At 39.8% G+C, this 12,195-nt stretch overlaps 1 protein-coding gene across 1 annotated transcript in view; it reads left to right on the forward strand.

Moving 5' to 3' along the window:
- Positions 1-12,195, forward strand: part of ush2a (Usher syndrome 2A (autosomal recessive, mild)) — a 207,317-nt gene that overhangs the window by 164,780 nt on the left and 30,342 nt on the right. Inside the window, exons 69-74 of the mRNA XM_074666066.1 lie at positions 1,549-1,732; positions 3,818-3,975; positions 8,521-8,679; positions 8,924-9,086; positions 10,456-10,673; positions 10,761-10,897. Coding sequence (XP_074522167.1) covers positions 1,549-1,732; positions 3,818-3,975; positions 8,521-8,679; positions 8,924-9,086; positions 10,456-10,673; positions 10,761-10,897 — 1,019 coding nt within the window. The remainder of the gene's footprint in view (positions 1-1,548; positions 1,733-3,817; positions 3,976-8,520; positions 8,680-8,923; positions 9,087-10,455; positions 10,674-10,760; positions 10,898-12,195) is intronic.

Consider the following 12,195-nt stretch of genomic DNA (forward strand, 5'->3'; position numbering starts at 1 on the left):
GAAAAATAACACATTTTAAAAGCATAGATGAAAATATTATTTAAAGCTAAAGTGCAGAAATATTTAGGGGTTAATTGGATACTGTAACATTTCTAATAGTTTTAATTTCACAACCTTTATATTTGACTGATTGCAGATCAAAAGGTATTTCTTGTCTGAAGTGTATTAACATTTTAAAAATAGAGCTTGTATTTGTGCATTGTTTTATCATTGTTACATATGTTTTAATTGATATTTCCTCATGTCTTAAGTGCAGTGATTTTTTTTCTTAGAGAGATGAATTTCTTTTATCCTTTCTGCTCTGGTCTCTTCTCCTCTCACTGCTCTCCTGTTCTGAATTCTCCCCACCCAGCACCCGTCTGTAGTCCCCCTTTGGTCTCTGCGTTACATCCTGCTACCCATCAGCTCTCTTCTCTCGCTCACATCCCCCACCCCCACCTGACTAAATAACCTGTTGATGGTGGAAATGCTCTCCTCATGAACTTCATTCTTCCTCTTTTCAACTGCTTTCTCGTTTCTCTCGTCTCTGACAACATGGCTTCATCTGTTTTGTCTTTTTTCTTCTCCGCTTCTTTTCATCTTTACTCTCCACCTCACAAAACCTACTGTGGATCTCTCCTTGTTCTCCTTTTTAACATAAACTGTTATTTGTCTACTCTGTTTGCCTTTTTAATCCTCGTGTTTCCCTCAGCTACACATATCCATTTCCATTACATACTTCCAATTCCTCCATTTTCAGCCCTTATTTTTTTCTCCACTCCTTGACTCGTGTGTGTCTTTCATTGTTAACTACATACAAACTGTATGGGGAATGTCAACCTACTCATTACATCTTAGAGACATTGAACAGCCTGTCATGAATGAATGAATGCTTTATTTCAAACATGTGAACATAATCAAAAAGTAAAAAAAAAAGAAAATCAAAGGGAAAAGAACAAATAAAAACAAAAAAATAAATAATTAAAGAGAAAGAAAAACAAACAAACAAAACAACCAGGGAAAACAAAACAACAGCAACAACAAAAAGAACCACCAACTTGTTAATGGAAACTTAAATTAAACTTTAATTTGATGTTTTATATTTTATGGGTACTGCTCAAACAGAGGCACAAACTTTAATGCCATGTTTGTTTCTTTGTGATATTAATTACTTTTTACTTTTAAGTTCTTCTAAATTTGAGTTAAGTGTTCATTATTCTGTTTTTAAAATTATCTTGTCTTGTGTGTTTATTGTTCTCCTCCCAGCCTGAATAAATATCATGAAAAAAACTTACCTTTTTAAAAAGTCAGTGTAAAATTCAATGATATTGTGTATTCTCTGAAACACTGGTGGTGTTAACCAGCAAATAAAACATGATTAGCGGTACAAAGTTCATATAAACAGAAGTTTACATTAGCTTTTCATCTGCTCAGAAGTGATTAAGTCTCTAGTTTTCACAAGGTGATACAATTGTGTTTTCTTTAGAAAATACCAAACGAAAAGGACATTTGACAGATGTTCAAAAATGAAACGCCTACCTGCTTCTCTTGTTTTCTTTACATCTCAAGGTGTATGGTCGAGACCCAGGCATCTGATGATCAACACATCTGCTGTGGAGCTGTACTGGGATCAGCCATCCCAGCCCAATGGACACATTTCCCAGTACAGACTGAACAGAGACGGTCACAACATTTTTACAGGAGGCCATCGTGACCAGAATTATACTGACACTGGACTCCTGCCAAACCACAGGTACAGAGCATGCACCAACATACTCCACACACAGACATGACTGTAAACATATGTAGGTATGTGTGCTCACTTAGAAACCACACACATGTAAACAAACTCATCATGAAGCTTCATAACGAATCCTTCGTTGCGGTTTCATTTGTTTTTAAAGCGAGTGGATGTACGTGCGTTTATATCGGGGTCACCCTGTTTTTAAAGCCCTGCTATCATCCCATCCATGTCTCTTTGTCTCTCTCTAAGGACTGCTCTCTGTATATGTCTGTTTGTGTATTTAATGAGCAAACATTTGACATGCCAATGACAGACGCAAACATTACTTCACACACGCTCACATACACACATTAAAATCACAAATCAGATCTGGGTTTTGCTTGCACACGGCACTGAAGCGTAGATTTTATTTATCTGTTTATTTTCATTTAACCTTTATTAATCTGTGTGTTTTTTCCATGGTGTTTTATTTTGTTTGTTTTAATTATGGGAGTGTAAAATGATGCCACCTCTCCCTCCCTGTCCTCTTCTCTCCTGTCTCCCTCTCTCCTGTCTCCGTCTCTCCCCCCTCTGCCTTCGCTCCCCCGAGACATTTCCTCCCTGCCCCAAATAGAATTCCAGGGATAACACCCTGCAGTTCGCCAATCTCCTCTATATGTGTGAGAAAGAGAAAGAGAAAGGAAGGAGGAGGGAAGATAGGACTGTATGTGTGTGTGACGTTTAATTTTCCCTAATTCCAGATAGTCTGCCAGAAGGCATTCCCGTCCCGGCCCTTCTCTTCTCATCACTTGTCTCCTTTCCTATTCACTTCTCCTGCTTCTTCTCACCCCCTCTCCTCCCATCCCTGCCCTCTTACCTCATTCCCTTTCTCCTTTTCCTTCTTTTCCCAATTTAGCCCTGCGCCAAGAATTACACAGGGAGCACCAGCCCCATTATCCAGGCACACTTGTGTGTGTATTTTGCCCATGTGTGTGTGTTACCTACACATGCCTTTCTGTGTGTGCACGTGTCTGTGCGTGAGACTGCTCAAAGTGGCCATTGATTATTTATGACAATGTTGATTAGCTGTCACTTTGCTGCGGCAGCCCAGGAAGTGTCTAAGATGACGAGAGAATTAACCTATTCCCTCTGGCTGGCCCCGCAGGACACACACACACACACACACACAGAGGCAAACACACTGCCACGCACACATCCACAGTCAAACAGACTCAAATGCCCCACTGATTACCCACACACACAATTTTACTTTTGATATCCCAGGGCGGCGTTTACATTTAAGTAAATATCTTCCTGTGATGAAGTGTTGGAAATCATCCCTCCCTCTGAAGCCTTTCTCTCCACCTCCCACGACTTTTTTCTCACTTTCTCCATATTTGTTGTATTTATGATTTGTTGTCTGCGTCTGTCTCTGATGGTAACGTATGAGTAGTTTTAATACCTTTTCTTGACTGTATTCTAACCCACTCCAGAGGTGCTAATGGCCTTCTGTTTAAAATGCTCTGCCCAGAAACAATAACCCAACACCACCGCCTATTAATGCATGTGTGCTGGAGTTTATAGCAAATTAAAGCTGTTTAATGTTAACTGGTGGCCCACTTACACAGCTAATGTAAGCTTTAGCACCAGCCAGCCACTCGCTCTTAAAAGGGAAATCTATCTTATGATGTCATGGAGGAGAGAGGAGGAGAGTGGGACAGGAGTGGCTGGAGAGAGGATGAAAGAGAGAAGAGAAAGTGTTCAGGGAGAAAGGGAAAGCAGTGGACCTCAGGTGATTGAGCTTACACACCTACATGTACACACAAATGCACATACATTTAAAAAATACAGCGTTTGAAGACAAATAGACATGATTTAATGAGACACAGTTTTAACTTGGAAAGTCAAAAATTTAAGGATTTGGGGAATTGATCCTCCACAGTTTGACAGTTGAGCACAGAAAGTAGTAACACCAGTGTCTGAAGTATTTACAGCATGCGGTGGTGAAATTGCTCTCAAACACTTTTTTCACAAACCCCTCCTCCATTCTCCCTCATTCTGTCATCTCTCTGAGCCCCTGGTGTCCTCACTCTTCTTCACCTCCCTATTTCATAGGTACGTGTACGAGCTAGAGGCCAGTTCAGGAGGTGGAACAGGTGTGAGTGACAAACATGTTATACAAATGCCAGTCTCCTGCCCCACTGGGATCCAGCCTCCTCACAGTGTGACCGTCTCAGGCCCCCACTCCATCTCTCTGGCCTGGACCCCTCCTGGTGAGTAGGTGGATGGATGGTAGATCATCATTTAATATGGAAAGTATTCCGCTTCCACCAAGGAGCGTTATAGATAATGATGTTAAATTTGGTTTGTGTTGATAACATTTACTTTTTTATGTTTGTTTATCTGCTGTCTGCTCAAAGTCTAAGATAATTCATTTGAATCAGGGTTGTATTTTAATTGAAGCTTAGGTTAAAAACAAATTTAGTCAAACAAAGAACATGCTTGACCTCAAAAGTCACATAGTTGACATTCATTTATTTATTTATTTGTCTAATTTAAGAAACGCTGATGCTATTTAAACAAAACTTTGAAATAGTTATTCTCCAACTCTAAAAAAATAAACAATTTTAATTTTGTTTTTAGGAAATAGCGCTTTGGTTTTATCCCCTCAATACTTTCATGGCAGCACAGTGAACATGTGTTCACTGAGAGTGTAGCCTGTGTTGGATACCAGCCTGTGGCAGTGGTAGAAGCAAGAAGCAGCCTCAGGTGATAGAAAAATAAAGTCAACACAGCCAAAGTAATAAAAAACATTAGTCCCTTAAGTGTCCACTGGGTGCTGACTCCAACAGCAGAGAAGTCTCAGTCAGAGGCAGTATAAACATGAAACATGTTTGTAACCTGGTACAAAAAAGTTTTTGCTTTCTGTATTATAATTTTTGTATCATTACAACTTTTAAGAGGGTTTTATTTTTGCATGACTCATTTGCTTTCATCAAGGCTATGCATCAATTAGCAGAATTAGGTATATAAATCATTCGGCTCACTGGTGGGTGTGTTGTTGCTTAAATGACCACCTCGTAAGGCTTCATTTTACTTCTTCAGAAACTAGTGGGTCACAGAGACTAGCTACAAGTAACTTGTATAACCAATTCATTTATTTTTTTTCCGTTTTTTCTTGAGATGAAACAAATCTGAAATAAGATGTGACACATGTGATGATATCAACACTCTCCTACCACACTGTTATTCTGAACAGAAATGTTTTTACAAGAAATATTTTACACATAATTTAACTGTTTGTCAGGGCAAACCACTGATGTTGACACATTCACTGAATCATGAACAATAAAAAATATATGTACTCACCACCCTAAACTGACCAGGCGGAGTTTTTCAGATTTGTGAATCCCTGTTTTTCTCGATCCAAAGAGACAAAGAGTGGGGTCAGACTGAAACAGAGCCCTGACTAGTTTTCTATTCACCTTCTGGCCTCTCAGGACCTGGACACACACACACAATCACACAAAGAGGCTTACATGAGCATACACTCTGGGCTGCTTATGGGGCAGTGATTGTCTGCCCTAACCCATCTATCATTGACTATTACTCCTTCATTAGGCTGATTTCCCATCTCAGAAACTGCTTATAGGGCCAACTAGCAGAGACACTTCACTTTGGTGCCTGCGTGAGAGTGTGTGTTTTGTTTCTGTATATTTGTGTTGATGCATGCAGCTTTAGACTTGTGTGACTGTGCATGCATATTTTTTATGTGTGCATGTGTGTGTGTGTGTGTGTGCACATCAGAGTGGAGACATTTCCATAGGCAGGCCTATTCTATCGTCATTACAGGCTGATTTTAAAGGTGAGGAAATATCGGCTGGGTTCTCACGCTTGGTTAACTCCCTGAGCCCAGAGTCTGGACTGTTTTCGACTTTCGTGTGTGTGTGTGTGTGTGTTTGCAGAAATGTGTGTGTACTAGGCTCTTTGATTCTGTGTATGTGTGTGTGTGTGTGTGTGTGTGTGTGTACATGCTCATATGCATACGTTGACTGAAAAAGCACTGACTTACGGCCATCAAAAAATATTTACTGTTGGATCAACTCCTTTTGGTGTTTGTGTTCCTGTGCATGAATGTGTGCGTGTGTGTGTGGGGGGAAAGAGAGATTTTGAAAATGAGTGCGTGCATGTGTGAGGAAAAAATCTGCCCACTGGTTACACAAAGTAAAACTTAGATACCACACTGCAGCTGAGGGACATTTTGATCCAAGAGAGAAGGGTTTTACTTGAGTGCTTGCGTCTCTGTGTGTGTGTCTTTGTGTGTGTTGGTTTACTGTTTGAAAGCATGTTAAAGTTTCCAAAGTGTGCCCAAGTAAACGCTCCATGGGCTCAAGTCTGATGTAATGTGTGTGTGTGTGTGTCTATATCTGTGAGTGTGTGTGTGTGTGTGTGTGTGTCTGTCTGTATCTGTGCCTGTGTGTGTGTGCATATGCGAGTCGGGGGTGAATAATTGAAGTCTTTCATTTGTCTGGTAATCAGTTCGTTCTCGAGATATCCAGAGTTCATGAATGTTGAATAACCCATCACAATACAGTTGGCCTGAATTATGGAAAAACCTCCAGTCAAAATATTAACAAAGTTAAGGTGTGTGCGTGGGGTAGATGGGTGTTACCGTTTGTATATACACTGCCTGGCCCCCCAAAAAAAGGGTCACACACCCTTTTATTTTGTTGGACCACCTTTAGCTTTGACTGCAGCACGTATTTGCTGTGGCATTGTTTCAATAAGTTTCTGCAGTTTTCCAAGATTTTTTTCCATCCAGTGTTGCATCAATTTTTCACCAAGATCTTTCATTGATGATGGTAGAGTCTGACCGCTGCGCAAAGCCTTCTCCAGCACATCCCAAAAATTCTCAGTGCAGTTAAGGTCTGGACCCTGTGGTGGCCAATCCATGTGTGAAAATGATGTCTCATGCTCCCTGAACCACTCTTTCACAATTTGAGCCTGATGAATCCTGGCATTGTCATCTTGGGAGATAACTTTTTGCCAGCTGAAAGATAATAACCCATGCAGTCATTATCCAAAAGGAGGCTTGTACCTATTTGTTTAGTTGAATCCAGGTGGTGAATTTTTTTTTTGCCATGCAGTGTATTCATGAGGTTTTTGTCTGGTTCCAAGGCTTGGTAAAGGCAACTTCAAAGCCAAAACTATATAATGTGCAGATAGAGGTGAGAGACACATCAAATATACTCAATATGTTGCGGGTTTTTGCATGTGAGATGTATGAAATGACTAGATCGTGAGTGCAAATTATCATTTAAATTAGGGCTGTCATTGTAACGCATTAATTAGATTAATTAAGTACCGCAAATTAACGGGTTATAAAAATGTACGCAGATTAATCTGGAGCCCAAACCCACTGGGCGTCCAAAGACGCACTTATTTTTAAATGTCTGGCATTTACAAACCGTGTGTCCTACTTGAAAAAAGAGGTGTTCTCGTCAGATTTTCAAATTTCCGACGGTCCCTGAATGTATCACACATGACGTCAGCAACATGCTTTAAACAGGAGGGAGGGAAGCGAGAGTGATTTGTGACTGCCGTCCACATCTCGTTTATTCACACGTCCTTTTTGAAAATCTGCAGAGAATCAACCGTTTGCTCTAGGTCAATTCTGTAAAAAACAGATAATTATACACTCTTTACTGCATTAAACAAGCCCTGAATGATCGATATGTATCTGTATTTAAATCTAAAGAATTCTTTGAAAATTTCCTTCCATCTTCCTGGTGTCATGTTTTAGCTTGGGGCTGCTCTGCACCAATCAGAAACAGTTTGTGTGTTCAGAGCATGTTAAACTGAAAATACTTCACTTTTCTTTGATCCCAGACATGAATTAAGTGTTTTGTATATAGTTCCTCACAGTTTTTTGGCCCTGGTTCTCCTGACCTCATAGAAGTATCGAATTTTATACTGCTGTGAAAATCGAGTCAACATCGAGTAAAAATGTGACAGAAGCAAAAACCGTCCTTAAAATGAAATCAGCTTATCACAGGGGCAGGAATATGTAGATTTTGTAACGATAGAACCATAAAACTTTTTCATGTGTTCCTTATGCATCAGGGTACCTAAAAATGTGTTGTATATATTCCCACCTTATTTTTAAATGTCTTTTAATGTAATTTTAATGTCCTGGAATTCAAATTCTTTATTTTGGGACCTTAAGCAGATATGAGATTAAAATGTGATTAATTAGATTAATTAATTACAAGTCCTGTAATTAATTAGATTATTTTTTTAATCGCCTGACAGCACTAATTTAAATGTTTTAGGACATCAGGATGTAAGTCCCTTTTGAGTTTTGCTTCCTTCACTTTCTGCTGGTGCTCCTGTCACAGCAAGCAGCACATTCCCCTACCCACCCAGAAAACTCTCCAGTGCATGCATGTTTCTGTATTTGGAGGGAAGGGGACGATATTTCAGGCTGTATTTCAAAGGCAAACAACATACCTGCATGCTAACATCACAGCAGCTAACTGTTGGATATTATCACTGCTAAGCTCACTATTAGTTTCCATGAAGTCATGGTGTTCTCTTGTATTCGATAATATTTTCCTCTATCTTCTGCTCTGTCTTGTGACTTTACCAAATAGTACCAAGTAGTTGCTATATCTTCCCGTTTGCTGATGTTGTAATTACCTGCAAGTTGCTTAAAAGTAATGCTGGCTGTTTTTATCTAGAAGTATGTTCTGACTTTTCCTTCCAATTGTCACAATGACAATAAAGTTCTATTCTATTCTTTTTTTTTGTCCCTTCAGCTCAGTTCATCAGCAGACAGCCTGTAAACTACAACATCCTGTTGAACCCAGGAAGTGACAGAGCTTTGAGTCGTCACGCTGGACAACGTTTGCACCTTACTGTCACAAGTCTCGAGCCATTCACCACCTACAACGTCAGAGTGCAGGCCTGTCAAAATGGTAGGTATTGATTACACTTAATTCAGTCTTCGTCAATTAGTGATCCACCACAAAAAAAAATGAAACAAATCTTGTTCACAAACACCTGATGAAAGTTTATCATATAGAAACTTGTTCTGAGCAATGGTTAATATGCATTCATTCTTTTGCTCAGACTTTTCATTGTAGAGCTCACTGAAGAAAACTTGTAGATGTGTCCAAGTAGATGCAAAGTAACAAACTGCCTATGAATTCATTCTTGCAGATGGCTGTGGTGTGGGAGAGGGTGTACATGTCAGGACTCTTGAGGCAACCCCAGAAGATCTGCCGCCCCCCACAATAAAGGCTGCTGGGGCCAATGTCCTAGAGATCCACTGGTCAGCCCCCAAAAAAGCCAATGGACTTATTACATCATACCATGTTTACAGGTAACTTACCCAGAACACAGATGTACAAAATATATTTATAAATGTTAATGTGGAATACACACTATAACTGAGAGACAGACCTGCATGATCATATGTGTCATTCTGGACCCTTCTACTGACACATATTTCTTTCTTATCACCAAACTCTGACTCATTCAAACAAGTTCAAAAAGAGAAGGCTGCACGTTTTCTGGTCTATCTTTGGTGCTCTTGTGATGACATGCATTGTGAGATGTACAGTGCTAGTTTCTCACATTTGCTTTAAGCCATAAACAAAGACCTTTTTCTCCCTCAGGCTTCAGATTATGAGACATTGTTTCAAATGAAGATGACACTGACACACTGCAGGAACAAAAAGAGCACTAAAAAGATGTTTCCACCTTTTTGTACCATGAGACCACAGCGTGTTTGCATTCTCATAATACATTGCTGTTCAGTGATTTTTGCACAGATATAGTATATCATATACATTGTGTGTCAAAAACAAATCCCAAACTTCAAAACAAAAACTGTCAAAGTTTAAATCGTTATTTCAGACAAATGTCTGCTCTCCATCTACGTGTGTGTGTGTGTGCGTACCTGCATGCTTGTATTAATGCATGCTGAAGGTCGTGGTCTGCTTGTTGACCAGAGTGTGTGATCTGTATGCAGGGTCAGACCAGACTAAGCCCTTTAAGTCCTCAGGAAACACACATTAGCATAGCAGTTCACACACACACACACACACACACACGCTCTGACACACCTGGCATGCTCAGACTCAGGCAGACAGGGACTGGTATAAAAACAGAAAATCTCTCTGTCTGTCTCTCAAACTCGCACCTGAAAGCCCCACGTAATCACAGACAGCAGGGCTTACCAAGACATCAGGGTACTTGCATCAGCCACTGACTTACACATGATGGTTAAGACGTGATGTTACATTTTTTATTCAAGTTCACTTCAAACTTAGTGTGCTTCTTTCCAGGTTTTTCGAGACTACCTAAATAATTTTTTAGAAAAACTTTAGAGTTTTTGATTTGGTTTAAGTCTAGTCTGTCTTATGTCTTTATTATGTCCTAATTACATAAATGTTAAGAAATGTAGAATACACACACACACACACTTAAGATATCTATAAACTTTAAGTACAAAAAGTGCTAAGAGTAGGCTTTTATGATACATTTTGCTTTCCTTATAACACTGCGGTACAAGTATTTTACAAAGCAAGGTTTCCGTACACCTAATGTTATGATTTCAATGTGATGTATTTTTTATTTTATTAATTTAGTTTCAAAGTTTGTTTTATAAAGAATCAAACATGTCTTCAGAACATTATTTTGTGCATGTCATAATGAATTGAGCTCTGATCCAGTATCATTTTTTTAAGGCGTCCGGTGGGAACAGAGGAGGAGCTTCTGGTTTTTATCTGGACCAGTGGGCCTCTTGAATTTGTTGACGCAAGCCCAGCCTTACAACCCTTCAGCTACTTTCAGTACAGGCTTCGTGCCCACAACTCCAAAGGCTCTGTCCTGAGCCAGTGGGCTGTAGCTCAGACATTACAGGCAGAACCACAGGACATGGCCTCTCCAACTGTTACACCCACAGGTGAGTTCACAGTGACATATGACCTCCACTCTGCATTATCAATGTGTGAATGACTGGGATATCCTTGCTTGCTGTGCTCCATCACAGGTGCATATTCTGTCCAGCTAAAATGGGGAGAACCTCAGCAGCCCAACGGTCTCATTTCCCATTATAGACTGGTTTACAAGAAGCACCAACAGGATCCCACACTCAACTCCACTGCTGTGACTGCTCTCACTGTGGAGGTAAATGCATTGGTACACATGACGCATTGGAAATGCATATTTTTGGGAACTCACTCCTTGATCACACGCTGTTTTCTATTCCTTGCTTTCTGTTATAGCTGATATCATTTTGAGTAGAGCTGGGTCTGGATTTAGAGACTTTAACACGCTGGGAAGACTGCTCATACATTCAACATCAACAAAAGCTTAATCCTGTGCAAACATGACTGGTGCATTAAATTCTCATGTATCTAAAAGGGATAATTGGGTTTGAACAGATACAGTGGGGAAAATAAGTATTGGATGTGTCAACTTTTTTTCTCATCACATTTATTTCCAAAGGTGCAATTCAAACAAAATTTATACCAGACATTGGTATTAACTCAAATAATCCATACATGAAAAGAAATCATGACATTCAAGTCCATAGATAATGATTATGTGGAATTAAGTGCGATAACACAGGAAAACCAGCTTCAACATGCCTTTTCTTGAGGAATGGAGTCTTGCAGGCTGAGCGTCCATAGAGGCCATGGCAGTGGAGTGCATTGCCTATTGTTTTCTCTGTAACAATTGTACCTGCTGCCTCCAAGTCTCGGTCCTTGGCTTGTTGAGTACTCTTCTGACTATCTTTCTGACTCCCTGGTCAGAAATCCAGCGAGGAGTTCCTGTGTGTGGCCTTTTGATGGTAAGGTGGTGCTTCTTCAAACCAGACATAAAAAGAAATCACAACGTTCTGGTCCATAAATAATAATTATGTGATACTTTTTTCCTGCTATAACATAGGAAAAAAGTATTAAAAACACCATGGAAAGGCTGTCTACTTTGGCAAGGAAATGCACCACACCGCCTGAAATCTGTCAGTAATTATTATTTTTCACCAAGCAGTTAAATACAACACACCTCATGTTGGGTAAAGGCAAAGAGCTCTCTGAAGACATTCACAACCTGATTGTTGCACAGCATCAGAATGGAACTGGACACAAACTTATATCAAAGCACCTGAAGACTCCAGTCAGCCCCGTTGGCGCTTAATACCAATGTCTGATAGAAATTTAGTTTGAATTGCGACTTTAGAGATGCAATGCTTTAAATGCTTTAAATGCAATGAGAAAAAAAGTTGACGTGTTCAATACTTATTTTCCCCACTGTATATATAGTGAGAATAAATGCATCAATGTTTAAATGTGTGTGTGCTGGCATATGTGTGTGTGTGTGTGTGCATGTCTTTTGTCATTTGTGATGCATGTGAAGAAATTTGGACTCTACCTGCAGTGCTGATGCCATCTGTTTGCCTGTTAGGGGGCATGAAGACACAC

Source organism: Halichoeres trimaculatus, unplaced genomic scaffold, assembly GCF_033239565.1.
Source record: "Halichoeres trimaculatus isolate MK-OKI-2021-1 unplaced genomic scaffold, fHalTri1.1 fHalTri1_scaffold_3, whole genome shotgun sequence".
NCBI classification, from domain to species: Eukaryota; Metazoa; Chordata; class Actinopteri; order Labriformes; family Labridae; genus Halichoeres; species Halichoeres trimaculatus.